The sequence below is a fragment of the Lutra lutra genome, chromosome 4, assembly GCF_902655055.1.
Source record: "Lutra lutra chromosome 4, mLutLut1.2, whole genome shotgun sequence".
Taxonomy (NCBI): domain Eukaryota; kingdom Metazoa; phylum Chordata; class Mammalia; order Carnivora; family Mustelidae; genus Lutra; species Lutra lutra.
The window spans coordinates 159,470,098-159,489,972 of NC_062281.1; the positions used below are offsets into that span (position 1 = coordinate 159,470,098).

The 19,875-nt window shown below is 35.2% G+C and overlaps 1 protein-coding gene across 3 annotated transcripts in view; it reads left to right on the top strand.

Moving 5' to 3' along the window:
* SPATA6 (spermatogenesis associated 6) overlaps positions 1-19,875 on the top strand; it is a 145,285-nt gene that overhangs the window by 41,382 nt on the left and 84,028 nt on the right. For all 3 annotated transcript variants that reach the window (XM_047727507.1, XM_047727505.1, XM_047727506.1), the window contains 3 exons: positions 8,746-8,787; positions 9,809-9,933; positions 17,930-18,010. In XM_047727507.1, the coding sequence (XP_047583463.1) occupies positions 8,746-8,787; positions 9,809-9,933; positions 17,930-18,010 (248 nt within the window). The remainder of the gene's footprint in view (positions 1-8,745; positions 8,788-9,808; positions 9,934-17,929; positions 18,011-19,875) is intronic.

Genomic DNA, 19,875 nt, shown 5'->3' on the forward strand with positions numbered 1-19,875 from the left:
TACCCTTATCCTTTTTTTAAAGGCATATTTTCTGTTTTGTAATCATGTTTTTCAAGTAGTTAAGGTTGCAGAATAGGTGACCTCAGGAAAATACAGTGTTGGTATGTATAGAAAATTAAGACAGCTTATCCCAGTCTTGTTTAACAAAATTCATTTTATTTTCTAGAAGACAGGACTTTTCTTGGTGGTCAAGAATTAGAAGTATTTTGAGTACAATAGATCAAGTTTCTTAAAAGCCTAGCTCTTATTTCAGCACCATGTTTAGCATTAATCCTTTTCTGTTCTTCCGTCTATTGGAAAAGGGATGAAAAACAGCATGGTGTAGTCATAGGATGTGCAATGTGATTCAAGGGATAATAGTAATGTTGTCTTACACAAAAGTTGCTTATCCACTGACCTATGATAAGAACTGGAATTTGTTTTTTTTTCCAGCTTTTCGATTGCCTATGCAGACTCTGTAACTCTGAGAGAATATAGAGGATTCAGAAACAAATCAAATATAGGCCCATTTTAGTAAAAGAAGAATGAGACTTATAAATAAATAAGCAGAATCTTTGCATAAGTGTACTGGATTGGAGGAGATTAGAGCTGTTGTATGAGGCAGTCACATGAAAGTTGATATTACTCAAAATTATGACAAAGTCCTGTGTTAGAAGGGAACGTATTTCATCTTCAGTGAAAAGCGGTAGGGACCCAGAGGTTTAGAAATGTAATAAGAAAGAAGATGAACGGTTGACAAAATTAGATGGTAAAGACTAAAAGGGGATGATTAATTTCTTCGTAAGAGTCCTCCTCTATAAACTTTTTTCCCCCAAGTTTTATTGGGAAATAATTGGCATACATCATTGTATCAGTTTAAGGTATACAACATGATGGTTTGGCTTATGTATAATGTGAAACAATTACTATTTTGTGTTTATTTTATTTATTTTATTTATTTATTTTAGAGAGGGAGTGCGCACACCTGAGCGCACACTGAGCTGAGTGCATGATTGGGAAGGGCAGAGGCAGAGGGGAGAGAGAATCTTAAGCAGACTCTGTGCTTAGTGCAGAACAGAACCAATGGGGTGCTGGATCCCATGACCCTGAGATCATGACCTAAATGAAACTAAGAGTCAGCTGCTTAACAGAATGCACCACCCAGGCCCCCCTACCATGAGAGGTTTAGTTATCATCCATTATATAGATATAATACAAAGAAAAGGACAGAAAATTTCTCTTATGATGAGAACTCTTAGGATTGACTCTCTCAACAGTATCCCTGTATGTCATACAGCAGTGGTAATGGCAGTCATCATTTGTACATCACATCCCCAGTACTTACTTACCTTTATAACTTGACCACCTTCCTTACATTTATCCTTCCCCCACCACCTGCCTCTGGTAACCTGCCTCTGGTAACTCTCTTTTTTAGAGTTTGGTGTGGGGTTTTTTGCTTTTTGTTTTTAATTCTGTATATAAATGAAATCATAGAGTATTTGTCTTTCTCTGTCTGACTTATTTCATTTTGCGTAATGTTTTCAACATCTATCTGTGTCGTTCCAAATGGTAGGATTTCTTCTTTTTTATGGCTGAACAGTATTCCATTGTGTAATTTCTGTAGATTTAGTGGAAAAGGCAGAAGAGAACTTTAACAAAACAGTATAATGGGAGTTTTCACAGTGCTGCTTTTAGAGCACACACACAACTTTCTTTAATCAAAAATACTTTAAAAAACCTTTTTATTAAGAGAAAATTTAATAAATATACAAAAGTAAACAAAAGAGAAAAATAAATATGCCTGACATCACTCAGGTCAGTAGTTATCAACTCATGGCTAATGTTGTTTTATCTCTATCTCTCCCTTCTTTTAGAATATTTTGAAGTAAATCACTTTTTTAAATTGCTTTTTTTTAAAAGATTTTGTTTATTTATTTAAGATAAAGAGTGAGTAAGAGAGAGAGCATGAGTTGAGGGAGGACAGAGAGAGAGGGAGCAGCAGATTCTCCATTGAGCAGGGAACCTGATATGGGGCTCGATCCCAGGACCATCCCATCATGACCTGAACTGAAGGCAGATTCTTAAGTGACTGAGCCACCCACATGCCCCTATACCCTTTTTTAGATCATCACTTTTTTTTTTTAGATTATTTTGAAGTAAATCTCAGACATCATATGACTTTATCTATAGAAACCAATATCTAAAGTGTAGGTTTTGGATAGATAGCCTTTTTTTTTTTTTTTTTGAGCTTCTTGTCATGTTTTGGTGTCAAGGTTTTGCTGAGCTTATAAGACAAGTTGAGAAGTGTTCTTTCTTTTATGGCCCTTGAAAGAGTGTGTACATAATTGACATATTTTCTAACTTAGAAGTTTGAAAGAATTCACCAGTGAAGTCACTGACTTAGTGTTTTGTTATTGCTGTTGTTGTTGTTGCTGTTAGGTTTTAACTAACAAATTGTGTGTATCTCTACCATATATATATGTGTACACATACATATACACATATGCATGTGTGCATATATATAAAACCATTTCGTTTTTCTATATCTATGAAGTTTTAAGTTTTCTTTTGGTAGAAATTTGTTTTTTTTTTAAATAAGGAAGATCATTTTGAAGTAAACGTCAAGATTGGATCAGATATGGGTGTCTCAAATAAAGGAACAACTTTACCTCACACCAAAAAATACCGGTTTCTTATCATCATCAAATATCCACTCAGTTAACATTTCCCCAATTGTATTATAATTGTTCAATCACTTTTGTTTGAATTATGATTCAGATCAGTTACCTTCAATACATTCAGTAGCACGGATGTATTCATAATGTCTTATTAGAATTTTTTAATATCTCTATCTCTTTTAATTCCTGACATTAGTAATTTGTGTCTTCTCTCTTTTCTCTTGGCCAGTGTTACCATGTATTCATCAGCTGGTGAATTGAACCTTTTATTATTTTGATCCTTTTCTTGGACGATTTCTCTCTTTTCTAGTGCAGCCAAGCCAGAAGGGTTTTGTTTTGTTTTGTTTTACTTTGTATATTATACATTATGTGTTTGTAGATATTTTTTATATATTATGCCTTTATTTATATTTTTGTTTTCTATCTTCATATGTCCTTGTATTTTATGTGTGTGTCTTACAAGCAGATTTGGAAATAGTTTTCTTTCTTTAAAAATACAATCTGAAAAAAAAATTTTAAATAAAAATAAATAAAAATTCAATCTGTCTTTTAATTGGTTGATTTAGACTTTTTCTTAAAATGTGTGATATAATTATAGAAACTGGAAACAGGCCATTAGTTATCAGGGGTTAGGGATAGGTTTGGGGAGGAAGGTGGGTGTGGTTACAGGTGTGATGCAGCCCTTCTGTATCTTGGCTGTGGTGGTAAACACAAACCTACAGACCCAACAGAAGTATATAGAACTAAATATAGACACACACTCACACAGAAATGAATACAAATAAAACTGGAGAAATCTAAAAAAAAACAGTGGATTGTATCAATGTCACTGTGGTTGTGATATATTTTACTATAGTAGTCCCCCCTTATGTTGGGTTTTGCTTTCCATGGTTTCAGTTACCTACAGTCCAGTAGCACATGATCCTCCATCTGACCTATTATTGTCAGAAGGTCAGTAGTAATCTGACACTATCATTCACCTCACTTCAGTAGTACCCTAACAATCATTCACCTCACTTCATCTTATCAGCTATTTTATCATCTCACATCATCACAAGAAGAAGGGTGAATACAGTACAATAAGATATTTTGAGAGAGGGAGAAAGATCACTTTCACATAATTATAGTATTTGTTATAATTTTTCTATTTTATTAGTACTTATTGTTAATCCCTTACAATACCTAATTTATAAATTAAACTTTATTATAGGTATGTATATACAGGAAAAAACATAGTAAATATAGGGATCAGGGCTGTCCATGATTACAGGCACCCACTGGGGATCTTGGAATATATCCCCCACAGATAAGAGGGGACTATGGTGTATTTTTGCATTGGGGGAAAATGGGTAAAAAGTATATGTAGTCTTTCTGTCTTGCTTCTTACTGCATGTGAATCTTCATCTCAAAATAAAAAGTTTACATAAAAAATGTATTTACTGATATATTTTGGTTTAAATCTACCATAATATTTACTTTTTATTTGTTCTGATTATTGATTTTTATTGTTCTTCTTTTTTTCTTCTATTTTCTGCTCTTTCATTTCTGCTCTTCATTAACTTGGAAGTGCATGTTCTTTACTATTTTGTTTTTTTTCAGTGGTTACCGTACAGATTGCAGGATGCATGCTTCACTTATCAAACCCTAATATATATATTTTTATTTTTACCTTTTCTAGGAGTGGAGAAGCTTAAAGCTACTTGACTTCATATATGTCCCTTCTAGATTTTATGTGTTTTTTTTGTCCTGCATTTTAGATTAGTATGCAGTTAAACTACACAAAATATTATTATTATTGTTGTATCAGCATCATCTTTTCACTTTACCACCGTATTTTACCTTTTTGGTTCTTTATTTCCTTTGTTTCTGAGCTTCTTTCTCAGTTTAGTGCTTTTTTCTGAAGAAAATTCTTTCACAGTTCCTTTCTCAGTGGTCTTTTGGTGATGGATTATCTTGTTGTTGTTGTTTTTTTTAATTTGAAATGTCTTTATTTTTTCTTAATTTTTGAAGGGTAGTTTTGCTGAACTTGGAATTATTGCCTCCTAGCTCTAAGAACATACTGATTTCATTCCCTAAGTTTTTGTTGAAAAATCATCTGTCAATTTTACGGTTACTTTGTTAAAGGTATTCTGTCATTGTCCACTGGCTACTTTTAATATCTTCTCTTATGTCTTTTTTTCCTGTAGTTTTAGTTTGATGTGCCCAACTCTGCATATATTTGTTCATGTATGTGTGTGTATATTTTAAAATATATTCCGTTCGGTGTTTGTATCTTGATATCTTTCTTCAAATAAATTCTCCGTCATTAACCTTTCAAATATTGCTTTTGTACCTTTCTCTTCTTTCCTTTTACAAATCCAGTTACACATTGTCAGACCTCTTACTGTATCCATTTTTCCCCTTTTTTATGTTCTCCATCCTTTTGGCTTTCTGTGCTTTACTCAAGGTACTTGTGTCTTCTAATTCTGTTGAGCTCTCCAGGGTCATTTATAATGTGATAAATCTACCTGTTGTGGGTTTTTTTGTTCTTGTTGTATTTTTCAGTTAAAAAATTTCCCCGTGGTTCTTTCCCCGTTAGTTCTCAACTAACATTCTCAACCTTGCATTTTCTTTTATTAAACGTATTAAGCATATTTTTTAAGTCCCAGTCTGATTACTAATTTTTCTGGATCTCTTGTTGACCTGTTTTTGTTGTCTGTTATTTTTCTTGTTTTTCTATCCCAATTTTCATTTTTCCTGTATACTTGGTCAGTTTTCATTGATTGTCAGACTTCAAATGTAAAAAAATTTGAAATAATTTAAAAACTTAGATGATAGTATTTTCTTTTAGAAAAGATTTATGATTGGGATTTGGCAGATATCTAGGGGGCATTAACAATTCTGGACCACCTTAATTTGGATAGGATTTGGGATAATTCGAATTTAGCCCTTAGTTCCTAGTTGGCTGTCTTAGTTCATTTGGATTGCTATAGCAAAATACCACAGACTAGGTGGCTTATAAACTATAAAAGTTTTTTTTCTTACAGTTCTGGAGGCTGGGAAGTCTCAGATCAAGGTGACCAGATTTGGTGTTTGGTGAGAGTTCCCTCTCTGTTTGTAGATAGCCATCTTCTCTCTGTATCCTCATGTGACAGAATAAGAAAGGAAGCTCTCTGGGGTCTCTTTTAAAAATCTCATTATGAGGATTTGCCCTACCTCCCAAAGGCCCCAACTCCGAAAGCATTTTGAGGACTAGGATTTCAACATATTAATTTTGGGGAGAATATAAGCATTCTGTATATAGTGTTGGCTATTTTTAGTTTACTCTTTACCCTTGTATTTTATCTTTTCAAGATCTAATCTTACAGCCTAGCCAGTTTATTAGGCCATCATCTCTTACCAGCATACCTCCCCTCCTGCCTCTTTCCAAGGGCATGAAGGGCATGATACTCCAATTTTTCAACCTTTACTTCATGAATTTATCAAAAGCTATGTTCAGCTTCTCAGCCTCTAAGCTACCTCTGTCGGGACTGTCAGATATCCAAAAAGAAAAGCAGCCTCAAATGCCTCAAATTATTTCTCTGTTTCCTTCTTCTATTGAGTTTCAGACATTATTTTTTTACTACCTTTTTATGTCTTTCATGCTTTCATTGTTTACCTTTTTAAGTTGATTTTTGCAGAAGGGTTATTTTTCAAACACCTGATCTCTCAGATTACCTTGCTATGTTCTGCTTAAAGCTTTTGAACATCCTATTCCTCCTAATTAAAAAACTCTACCTCCTTAGTCCCCCAGTTTACACCAGTTCATGCTGTAGATCAGATCCTAAAGAGCTCTTCTTCAGGTTTCTCTGACTCCTGGAATAGATTAGGACTTGTTAGTATAGTCTTTTATAGCACTACCTGTAGTGCCTTCATTGTACATGTGGCTTGTAGTTATAATTTATTTGTGTGTTTATTTCCTTTAATGTTTATGTTTTCAATGCAATGTAAAGTTCTTGAGGAAAAGAGCCATATCAGTTTTTTTTTAACTTATTCCAAATTATAACCTATGGAAACTATTTAATATTTCTTCATAAATAGGACACACTGGTATTGGGTTAAATGATTGAGACTTTCCTTGGATGATATGGCAGAATTTATTTTATTTTTTTTTTGATATGGCAGAATTTAAAGAAAGAAAGAGATTATACCTTTTTCATGGGTCCTGGAAGGGGAGATGAGACACAGTTCCTCTTTTATTCTTATTTTTATAAATGTATTATAAAATACTTAAGGCATATTAAAAATACGAGGTATATAATATACCCTGTTGTCCTCACAGCTCTGCTTAAGAAATAAGACATAATTTATATTCATAAAGATATATAGAGAGCCCAGAAATAGACCCCCCCCCAAAATATAATCAACTGACTTTGATAAAAGAGCAAAGGCAATACAGAGGAACAAAGATGGTTTTTGTTGCTAGAACACTTAGGCATCCAAATGCGACAAAAGGAATCTAGATATAGACAATACACCTTTAACAAAAATTAGCTCAAAATGGATCATAGACCTAATTGTAAATACAAAACCATAAAACTGTTAGAAGATGACATAGGAAGAAGCCTAGATGACCTTGAGTACAACAATGCCCTTTTAGGGGCAACACCAAAGATATCATCAATGAAAGAAATAATCAATAAGCTGGATTTCATTTAAATTAAAAATTTCTACTCTGAGAAAGACAATATCAAGAGAATTAAAAGATAAACCACAGATTAGGAGAAAATATTTATAAAATACTGATAAAGGACATTTATCCAAAATATACAAAGAACTTTTAAAACTCAATAATAAAATAACAAGCAACATTATTTTTAAAAATGGGCCAAAGACCTTAAAAGATACTTCATCAAAGAAGATATAAAGATAGCAAATAAGCATATGAAAAGATGCTCCATACCATATGTCTCTGGGGAAATCCAAATTAAAACGAGATAACACCATATTACTAGAATGGTCAAAATTCAAAATACTGACACCACCAAATGTTGATGAGGATATTGAACAACAAGAATTCTTCTTGCAGGTAGGAATTCATAATGGAACAGCAATTTGGAGACTGTCTGGTGGCTTATTACAAAACTAAACATACTCTTAACATTTAAACCAGCAACTACCCTTTTTGTATTTACCCAAAGGAGTTAAAAACTTATGTCCACATAAAAACCTGAACAAGGGTGTTTAGAGCAGCGGTTATAACTACCAAAACTTGGAAGCAACCAAGATGCCCATAGAAGGTGAATGGATTAATAAAATGTGGTACATCCAGACAATGATTATTATTCAGCACTTATAAGAAATGAACTGTCAAGCCATGAACAACATAAAGGACACTTAAATGCATGTTATTGAGTGAAAGAAGCCAATGTGAAAAACCTGAATACTGTGTGATTATAACTTCTGGAAAAGGCAAAGCTATGGGAACAGTAAGAATATCAGTGGCTGCTCGTGGGAGCAAATTGAAGTGGAGGAGAGAGATGACTAGGTAAAGCATAGAGGAAAGCCAGGAAGGTGAAAATACTATGAATGATATTGTAATGGTGGAATATGTCATTATGCATTTATTTGTCTAAACCCGGAGAGTGAGCCCCAAGGTAAGCCATGGACTTTGGGTGATTATGATGTGCCTATGGCGGCTTATCCTTAGTAAAAAAAATGCGCCATTCCTTTGAGTGCTGTTGATGGTGGGGAGGCTCTGCCTGTGTGGGGACAGGGATATGTGGGAAATCTCTGTATTTTCCTCTCAATTTTGTTGTAAACCTGAAACTGCTCTAAAAAGATAGTCTTAAAAGAAAAAAAATCAGAAAAAAACCCCAGAGAGATCAAAGGGATAATCTCTACTATTGATTAATAAAACCCTAAGAGACAAAGCAACCAAAAAATATCCATAGTATACTAAGATATAAACATACATAAACATAAACATGTGCTAAGATATAAACTAAGAAATAAACATATATAAGCATATAAAACAGCAATTATTTTGACTTTTAGATACTTTTATCTTATAAAATTAATTTTTGTTTATTGTTAATTTGTTTAAGGAAATTTTTCTTTAAACTTTCAGATGATACAGCATTGTTTGAGTTGATTCAACTAGTTCCACCAGGTACTGTATTATATTTTGATAAGGTAATTGATATGCAAACCCGTGTCAAAGAATGCTTTTAAAAAATACATATTTTTCCCTTCTTCCCAAATTAAGAAGAATGTTGAGTTTCTCGTATTGGTCCACTATGCACAAATACATAAATACATAAAGATTGACATAAATAGTGTTTGACTATATTGTTCTAAGTTGAATAAATAATAATAAAGAAAAGTGGAAAATTGTATGCTATTCTCCTAGCATATTTTGTGCCATTCATAAAAACTGACTTTGCGTTTTTGTGATTTACCTTAAACTATATTTTTTTGCTTATAAAGTAATTATCTTTGTTTTTGTGTGTTGAGTGTTACTGGGAAGGGGGGGTGGAATAAAACCTTAAGTATTTAGTAAACATTACAAATTTCCAGGGTAGGTAAATTTAAAATTAATATATGGAGGATAGCTTGATTTCTGTTATTTACTTCTGTGATTTTTAGGAGAATTCTATCTTAAATAATTATTCTATGTGAAAAATGGAGTTATGTGTTACTGAAATTTAGTAACCTTAAAGATTTTGATTATTACATATATACCTAATTTGTGTAACCACAGATTCTAGAAAATACCTTCATTTTTCCCCAGCATGTAACCTAGTGCCTTATAAGGGCAATTAGAAAAGAATGGAAGATAGAAAAAGTTTATGGAGCTGGTAATTACATTTTAGATTTGTAAATGTCATACCAACTTGATATGTTTACAAGGACTTTTTTCCTCTGGAAACACATAGGTACTCACAAAATTTACATGAATATCTCCCTTCTATAAAAGGAGAAGGGAGAAGTAGTAATATGTACTACATTTCTGAGTAAGGAATCCATTTAACATAACTTTCTTTTAATTTTTATTTCATAGAAAAAAAAAAAAAGGCCCTGAAGCAGAAATTTCAGTAAGGCGTCAGGCACTATATATATTGTACTTGATGATTTTATTTCTAAATAGAATATTTTGTTATAATTTGAATCATAGGGTATCTTTCTTGTAGTGGGTGAAACACTGTCTACATATGATGAAAATACACGAGATTTCATGTTCCCGGGTCCAAACCAAATTTCTGGACACCATGATTCAAACCGCCAGGTTACCATGAGGAGGATTTCTGGCCTTCGAGTAAGTGCTTACAATTTTCTGAATCAGTCTGTGATGTGGGATCATTGTCAAAAACCACCACATATGCTTTAATACCTGAAATGTGAAGAACTAGTTCAGAGTTTAATTTGGTTCAAAACATAATTTTTTATGAAATTATGATGTTATTTTAAACATAATGAAATCTGAACAAAACCCATGCATCTTTCATCCAGAATTAACAAGCATTAATTTGCCTTATATTCTTAAGATTTTTCTCTTCTTTTTCTGCCTCCCACCTCCCTACTTTCCATGTCTGTCTCTTCTTTCTTCTTTATCGTTCTCTCAAAAGAAAGACCTATAAATATTTGAAAAGATGCTCAATTTCATTAGCATATAGGGAAATCCAAATTAAAACAACCCGATGATTTCATTCTTATAGCCATAGAGTTGGTAAAATTTAATAAAATCTGACAATATTAGAAGTGTGAAAAACTCTTACATGCTGCTATGCCATGTAAGTTGGAACCACCATAATTCAGAATTATCTAGTAAAGGCAAAGATTCTCATAGCCTCTTGCCTTATAGGTATGTAACATGAAAATGTATTCTCTCTGGTATGCTAGGAGCCTTCCTAGGGATGTTCATTGATAGCATTGTTCTATGAAAAATAAAAATGATTTAAATGCTCATTAGTAAGAGTTTGGATAGATTAATTGTTGTATGTTCATGTCATGGAAATATACATTTATGTACTTAAAAGTGAAAGCAGCATTGTGACAGCCAACTCTTTCATCCTTTCCCCCAACTCCTTTCAACTTTCATTGGGTGATTTAAAAATATATTTTATCCCGGAAAATGTCTTCTGCTTAGAGAAACTAGGAGAAGACCCTGCTATTTCAAAGAAGAATAGCAAAAGATGTCTAGGTTGAAATAATTTGGACAAACATTTTTTTACTACCTTTATAAAATGTTAAAGCTGTATGAGTAAGGAAAGTGGGGTGATCCATGAGCCAATATAGTGAATTAAATACTTTTCCCTTGGGTCTAGGTTTATGATATACTCTGTTCTGGGAAATAGCAATTTCAGCTTGCTAGAAGTGTTAAAGTTGACTAACTAGCAAATCTATGAAAATATACTTCCTTTGGGATATTATCAGTGTCTTTTAGCCATCTTCTCTTTTATAAAAACCTTCAAAGAGTGTTTCAGCAAATGTATGGAAGCTTGCAATGAAAAAAATATGATTTTAAAATTATGGTGTTTTGAAAGTAATTTAAAATGCTGTATTATACCAAATTGGCAATATAAACATCGAAGTATGGACCATTAATAAGTATCTTCTTCATTTACTTTGGGTTACTTTTTTTTTCTTTCTTTCTTTATTTTTAATTTTTTTAATTTATTTTCAGCGTAACAGTATTCATTGTTTTTGCACCACACCCAGTGCTCTGTGCAATCCGTACCCTCTCCAATACCCACCACCTGGTTCCCCCAACCTCCCACCCCCCACCCCTTCAAAACCCTCAGATTCTTTTTCAGAATCCATAGTCTCTCATGGTTCACCTCCCCTTCCAATTTCCCTCAACTCCCTTCTCCTCTCTAACTCCCCTTGTCCTCCATGCTATTTGTTATGCTCCACAAATAAGTGAAACCATATGATAATTGACTCTCTCTGCTTGACTTATTTCACTCAGCATAATCTCTTCCAGTCCTGTCCATGTTGCTACAAAAGTTGGGTATTCATCCTTTCTGATGGAGGCATAATACTCCATAGTGTATATGGACCACATCTTCCTTACCCATTCGTCCGTTGAAGGGCATCTTGGTTCTTTCCACAGTTTGGCGACTGTAGCCATTGGTTACTTTTATATACATTCAGGTGTTGGATTACTAAGGCAAAAAATACACACACACATATATGTAAATTAAGACTTTGGATAATGGTGGTTTGAAGAGGTTGTAATTCCTCTCTCCATAAAAAATAGATATAAAACTGGACAAAATCATCACAAAAAACAATTTCAGAACACCGGAAACTAATTGGCAATAACTATATTATACACTTGAAACTAATATTGCACTGTATGTTAACCAACTAGAACTAAAAAAAAAAAAAAAAGAAAGAAAAAGTGTTTATGCTTAAATAATGGCTAAAGCTTTGGATAAAAATGGTGGCCGCATGGATCTTCTTGCCTGGGACAGCTCCTATACCCTGTGAGGCCAGTGAGAATTGTAGCTTCACCAATCCTGGGGCTGGGCAGAAAAATCAGAAGCTCTGCTACCAGAGAGGTGAAAATCAATTTTGAAGGGTGAGACTGCAATACTGTGATTTAAAGTAAGAAATATATATTTGGTCTTTATTCTTGTTCTGGCACAGAGCTCCCAAAATCCTTGGCATTTCCTAAGTGATGGGGAGCAATAAAGGTGTCTTTGGTTACGTTAATGAGGTGACTTTTGGAAAGCTTCTAGATAACCTAAGGATGGGGGCTGGTTGCCAAGAGGAACAACCCTGGTATTAGAGGGTTAGAACTTTAAGACCCTTGACCTCTGGGGAGTATAGATGAGGCTGGAGATTGCATTAAAATACCAATGGCCAGTGATTTAATCAATCTTGCCTATGTAATAAAGCCTCCATAAAAAAACAAAGGGCCTGGGGATGCCTGGGTGGCTCAGTGGGTTAAAGCCTCTGCCTTCGGCTCAGGTCATGATCTCAGGGTCCTGGGATCGAGCCCCGCATCGGGCTCTCTGCTGAGCAGGGAGCCTGTTTCCTCCTCTCTCTCTCTCTGCCTGCCTCTCTGCCTGCTTGTGATTTCTCTCTCTGTGTATCAAATAAATAAAATCTTTAAAAACAAAACAAAACAAAACAAACAAAGGGCCTGGATTTAGAGAGCTCTTAGGTTGCTGGACTCATGGAGGCTGCTCTTGGGAAAGTGGTTTCCCTGGGGAAGGCATTGCTCCATGTCCCTTCCCACATACTTTGCTCCATGAATCTCTTCCATCTGTCTGTTCATCTGTATCCTTTATCATATTCTTTTGTAATAAATTGGTAAACAGTAAACTATTTCCTGAGTTGTGTGAGCCTCTCTAGCCAGTAAATTGAACTGGGGTGGCAGTCACGGGGACCTTCAAATTATACCCAATCTGTTAGGAACACAGGTAACAACCCAGACTTGTGATTGCATCTGAAGTGGGCTAGGCACAGTCTGGTGGGACTGATTCCTTAACCTCTGGGATCTAATGTTATTGCCAGGTAGCTGGTGTCAGAATTGAGTTAAATTATAGGACCCCTACCTGGTGTCACAGAGAATTGTTTGGTGCTACTGGAAAACCTACACATTGGAATTGGTGTTAGAATCATAAGGACCGGCAGTGTGTCTTCACTGGATTTGGATGCAAGTGGTAGAAGAAACACCATAGCTTTGATAGGCCAATGGCAATTCCAACTAGAGTGAGCAGCCCATCTGCCAAAAAGTTCACAGAAATAAGGGAGCAATAGAAGGGCTGACTCTGAAACAGTGTACATGCAACGAGACCATAAGTGCCCAGCAAAAAGGGAAACTCAGTAGAAATTGCAGACCTGACTATCTTTGAATGTATTCCCCAAGCCACATACAGATGATCAACAAAGAGTGGAACATTTATAGGTTCATTGGATGACCACCAAGCCATGTAGACAACAGGTAAGATTCCTAGAAAGAATGGAAGAATCAAAAGATATGGCACATGTAAACTGAAGAGCCAAATAAATGGCAGATAAAAGTCCAGTCATATCAATTATTCTATTTAAATGCGAATGGGTAAAACAGTCCCATCAGTAGTTTGTTGTCCTGGCAGACAACAGTGCACCCTTCCTCAGAATTCTTGTGACATCTGTCTGAGTCTTGAACCCATTGCTGTGGCAAGGGGTTCTTCTGGGATTAAATCTTGGTACTCTCGCAGACTACCTGATTAAACTTGAGCAAAGCACTATCATATGAAGATCTCATAGGGCTGCTGGGTGCATTAATGAAACGTAAATGGTTATAGCAGTACCTGGCATGGAGAACACTCAGAAGTATGAGTGACATGCTGATGGCTGTGGAGATGATGATAGTGCTGATGTTAATCCCCCCTTAAGGCTGTGGACTCCATGCAAACAGCATCTGTGGCCTTCTCATCTTTGAACTTAACTCTTAGCACAGTACTTTGCATGAAGTAGGTACTTAAATGCCACTCGATTGAATTGAATGAATGAATTACATCTTACAGACTTCATAGAGGAACTGACATTTGAGATGGAATCTGATTAATTTTATGTGTCAACTTGGTTAGGTTATGGTGCCAGTTGTCTGGCCAAATGCTAGTCTAGATGTTACTGTGAAAGTATTGTGTAGATGTAATTAATATTTACAAGCAGTTGACTTTAAGTATAGGAGATTACTATTGACAATGTAGGTGGATCTCACCCAATTAGTTGAAGCCTGAAGAGCAAAAACTGAGGTTTCCTGAACAATAAGGAATTCTGCCTCAAAACTGTTATGTAGAAATACTTCCTGAGGTGCACCTGGGTGGCTCAGTCGGTTGGGCATCTGCTTTCGGCTCAGGTCATGATCCCAGGGTCCTGGGATTGAGCCCTGTGTGGGGCTTCCTGCTCAGGAGGGAGTCTGCTTCTCCCTCTCCCTCCTCTTCTGTGCTTTCTCTCTCTGTCAAATAAATAAGTAAAATCTCAAAAAAAAAAAAAAAAAAAGAAAGGAAGAAAGCATGCAATACTTCCTGAGTTTATAGCCTGCTAGCTTGCTAACAAATTTCACACTCAAGACTGCAATAACAACTTTTGTCTGAGTTGCCGGCTTGTGGATTGCCCTATGGATTTTGGGCTTGCCACTCTCAAAATCACATGAACCAATTCCTTAAAATGAATCAATCTCTCCCCCCCATATATATACTGTATACTTATATAGTATATTACATGTTAGTTATATGTATGTTCTGTTTTCCTGGAGAACCCCAACTGATACATATTAGTTTTGAAAGCTCAGTGAAAATAATGGCTAAAACACTGAGTATTTGCTATGTGACCAGTGATATATATGGGGAAGGGTAAAGTGATAAGTTGTAATTCAGGCTATGGTAGTTATAAAATATGTCCACACATGATTTGTTACTTCTCTCTTCCAAAGGCAGAGCTAGTTCTCCAGACTATACTTAGTGACTATAACAGATAAAAAACATGGTGAAGTGACAGTATTAGACTGGAGACCAGGTCATTAAATGCACTGTGGCTTCCTCCTTGCTCTCACTCCTATATCAGTCACTTTGGGCTAAGCCAACTGCCATGTGTGAAGACACTCAAGAACCTCTATAGAGAGGACAGAAGCTGGAAAGGCTTTGCTAGAATGTCTGTGAAATCTTGAAAGGTCTTGAAGAAATTCAGATGTGTGTTTGCAGGAAAATAAGGTAAATGTTATTGGAAATTAGGGATAAAAGGGTTCCTTATTATGTAATGACAGAAAGTTTAGCCTCACAGCCACCTGCAGTAATGTGGGAAGGAAAGAAATATGAAATGAATGGTGTGTCTAAGACTTTCAGATAGAGGGTCTGCTTGGTTTTCTCTTGCTGCTTTATAGCAAAATATGAGAGGACAGAGATAAGCAAAAGGAAAGGCTGTTCAGCAAAAATAAGTTGGAACTTACTGTTCCTAAAGATTCCCAGCCTTTCCTGATGGCAAATAATGCTAAAATTAATGAATGACTTCCGAGCAAAAATCATTCTGGGCACTTTTGGGAAATTGTGGTCTGACGGTGAAACCAAAGGCATAACTATAAAACCCTTCATTAAAATCTCAGGAAGATCCAAGACGTTATCTCAGAAAATAATTGAATCAAACATTGATTTTTTTTTTCAAAGATCCTTAAGGGCAGTCTCAGCAGAAGCTGAGTGTAGAGAGGGTGTAGCTCATGTCTAATAGAATAAATTTTAGTAAGATTTATATGAGAACCAAAATTTTTTTTAAGAGCACTATATTGGTAGAAACACCACCAGCTTGGTCTGAAATGCAGAGAGATCTCACAAAATGAATAGGCCTTTGGACCCCCAAAATTCTGTTGACAGGACTCATACTCAGAACATTGTGCAGCTCCAAACATGGTCTACTTCTCATTAAAAAGGAATAATAATGCAAAGATCAGGAGCAAGAGCCCAGAGGAGCCCAGAGGATAGTTATTTCTGGGAGGAACAGGACTAAATTTCTAATCAAGGAACTTCTAACATTCTCCTGGCTGTATTTTAGAATTTCTATGGGCCAGTGATTCCCATCTGACTCTTATTTTCTCCCTTTTGAACAAGAATATCTGGAGTAATTACCCTGCACTTGCTGCATGTGTGTGCTTTGGGTACGTGTGGGGCAGATAACTTGTCTCTGTGGTTCATAAGTCTTCTAACTCTGAGGAACTGTATTCTAGAAACTACCCTTAAAGAACCACATCTGAGGAAGCTGAATAAGGATTTGACTTAGATACCAACATCCTGGATTTCAAGCTGAAGCTGTAAAAGGATGAGACATTTCTTCTTTTCTTGGTAGAGCATGAGTTTGGTTGACACATGAAAGGAGTATAAGTAACATGTGGTCAGAGGGTGAACCATGGTGGTTTTAAAATATGTCCACAAAATTTTTGGTACTCCTCTGCTGAAAAGGAAGTCTAACTCCTTTGTCCTTGAGTGTGGCTTATACTTCAGGACTCTAATAAATAGGATGTGATAGATGTGACAGTGTTAGATTTAGGAGACTAGGTCATTAAACAGTTATGGCTTCCTCCTTGCTTTGCTTTGGGAGAACTAGCTGCCATGGCATGAGGTCACTTGAGGAGAGGTTTGTGGGATAGAGGAGTTGAGTCCTCTTGCTACAAGCTAGAAAAGAACTGAGGCCTTCAGCCAAGAGCTATCTGAACAAGCCTTAGGAAGTAGATCTTCCTGCCCCAGGCAAACCTGCAGATAACAGCAGGCCAAACATCATCTTGACCGTAATCTCATGAGAGATTTCAAGCCAGAACCACCCCGTTCAGCCTCTGCCAGATTCCCAAACCATAGAAACTATCTGAGATAATAAGTGTTTACTCTTGTTTTAAACTGCTAAGTAATATCCTGTGAGGCAACAGGGTAACTAACGAGTGGGCATTATGGACTTCATTAGTAAAAGTTATGTTTGCAGAAAAACCATCATTTAGTTAATTCTTAGGCAATACATATATTTACCTTTTCTGTAATACAGTGTTTGAAACTCTCAAGTTAGTATGTCAGAGGCTGGGTCTGTAAAAGACAAATATCTGACTTCAGCTATGTTAGAATAAAGTTGCACTGGGCCTACACAGTATCTTTTAATGCTTTGGTGAATATACAATTGGTATGCTTCCAAATATCTAGGCAGGTGCTTCGTGACTCTTCCTTTGAATTTTACCATTTGTCTCCACTTATTTTAAAACAGTGTTCAAGCTGATGTTTGAAAGGTTGTGAGAAACAGAAGCCAGGTTCATTCATAAATCTGAGTGTAACCTATACATTATGGAAAAAAATGTTGGAGCTATTGGTAGAGATGTCTTTCTCCTCTGTTTTCATGAACTGCATACCTAGAAGCTGTAATTTTTTTTAACATGAGGAGACTATCCAAAGTATTTCTTGAGTATATAGTTAAGTATGTCTTAATTTGTAAAAGTAAAAAGAACTCAAATCCACTAAGTGTTCTTATATATTTATGACTTTGATATTTTATTATAGTTTAAAATCTTAGAATAATTTGACAGGGAAGTACTTGACAATGAAAAAATATAGTAATTTTTACATAAAGGTAATATAATCACTTCTACAGGAATCATCAGCAATGAAATGGTTTCTTGCCAAAATTTAGCATCACTGTATTGTCTTTATCTTTAATAAGAAGGTCAAACTAACAAATGAAGCAGCTAAATCTTGACAGGTATCTGTTACTTCAGGTCATAATTTTATCACTAGTAATTCTATTTTTTTAAAAATTGAAATATGTAATACTACCCTTTTTCCCCTCAGGGAATTGCTCCAAAGCTGGAATTTTCTACAACCTCAGTGATTACTGAATGTCTGATAAGTTCAAGGAAGTGCCGCACTCAGGTTGAACTCATTTATTTAAAGTATTTAATGGTTTAACTTATTTGTTCATATTTATGGGCATTGGGCAAGAATTATTCTTGTATTTTGGCTGTAAATCTTTTCACTTTTGGGGGTCATTCTTTAGTTTAAGCAAAACAACTATCAGAGGTATTTAGCAATTTGGTTGCATCTTACATGTGAGAGGGCAGAGTTTGGTATACATGATAGAAGGCGCCATGGTGTTATTGTTATTATTTTGTAACTCCATGGGCCTTTTTTTTTTTTTAACCAGCCTGCCAGAAAGGTGTTGAGATCAAAAAGTCCCATGGAGAACTAGATCTGAGGCTTCTATAAATCTTATAGAAGTTAAAGGTGGCTGCAGAAAGTTCAAAGGATACCTTTTAGCAAATGTGACCAGAGTTTCTCATGCAGGGATATTGGTGTTTAGTGAGTATGGTTTCTTGAGTGTCTCTAATTCTTATATGACTCTTGCTCAGTTTGATGGCCATATTGGTGCAATCAGACCAAGGGAAGCTTGGACAGTCCAACCTAAGTACCTTCTCTGTTTGTAAAAACTGCCTTTAGTAAACTGAGATATCTGGACCTAATATTTCATTCTTGTCTAACTTTTTCACTGAGTCACCAGGATCATCTTACTGCCTTGTCCATTGGTTAGCTGGTAATGTCTAGGCTTCACTCATATGCAGTTGCATTATGATTAGGTAACAATGACTAGGCTGTGAGAGCCACTAACATATAAAGCCCAGACGACCCAAACAAGACAGAACTGGACCTATGATGGAAAGAGTGCAGTATTAATTTACTGCACTCTCAGTTTCAGAGTACATTTGTCAAGGACGGTAACAGTGATGTAAGCTAAGAAAGGTAAAACGCAATTATATAAAATTATCAAGGGGATCATTCTTATTTTGTTTAGCAAGATACATAGTGTGCCAGTTTGGCTACAGTTAATTATCTTTGAAATGCAAACTGAAATGCAGCTGTTAGAGATCTAACGAACTATGCTTGCCAAATGCAAAGATGTTACTGACCTGTTTTGAGTTATGCACTGTGTATATTTGTAAATTGTTAATAGTATTTTACCTGAACTCAGATAAAATTTTTTTCTCCTCCTTGGGGATGTCCTTCTAGTGAGTGGATGGAAAAGTCTTTTTTTTTTTTTTTTTTTTGTATGAACTATGGCATATGCACAGAAAAGGACATCCTAAGTGTACAGCTTGGTGGAAAGTCTTTTGTAAATGTAAAATTGTGCCCTCATCAGTAGTCTCATTAGACTTAGGAACTAACATTTTCCTCTGTAAACTTTTGGGAAGACTCGTTTCTTTATTTAACTTGCTATTTCAGCATTTGTCATTTGTTCTTTACTGAACAGATGTAAGAAAATAGGATAGGTCTTAGCATCAGACAGTGTTTAAGCAAATATGCCTCAGAATCAGATGGATCTGGGTTCAATTTCCTCACAAGACTGCCGTAAAGATTAAATTAGAGAATAGGTGATGTGTCTGGCACATAACATATAATTAATGAATTTGATGGCTGTTACTAAGATTTCTTTTAAAATGATAATTAGGAGAGAAGACAATAGTTAAAATACAAGATAGAAAACATTATCTGGTAGGCACAACAAAGTATATACTTGCACATTAAAATTTTAAATGTTAACAGCCAGAATTTTAATCTTATTTGACCTTATTTAAGAATGTGATAAATCTGCTTTTTAAAAAGTGAGTATTAGTTACAATTAAAATTTTAGTGACTACAAAGCAGCATTTTCAGTTTCAAAAATAAGAATGAGACAAGCCATTTTGGTTTTTAGGAGAAGAATGAGTAAAAGAAGCTATAAAAATATTTAAGTTTGCAAAAAC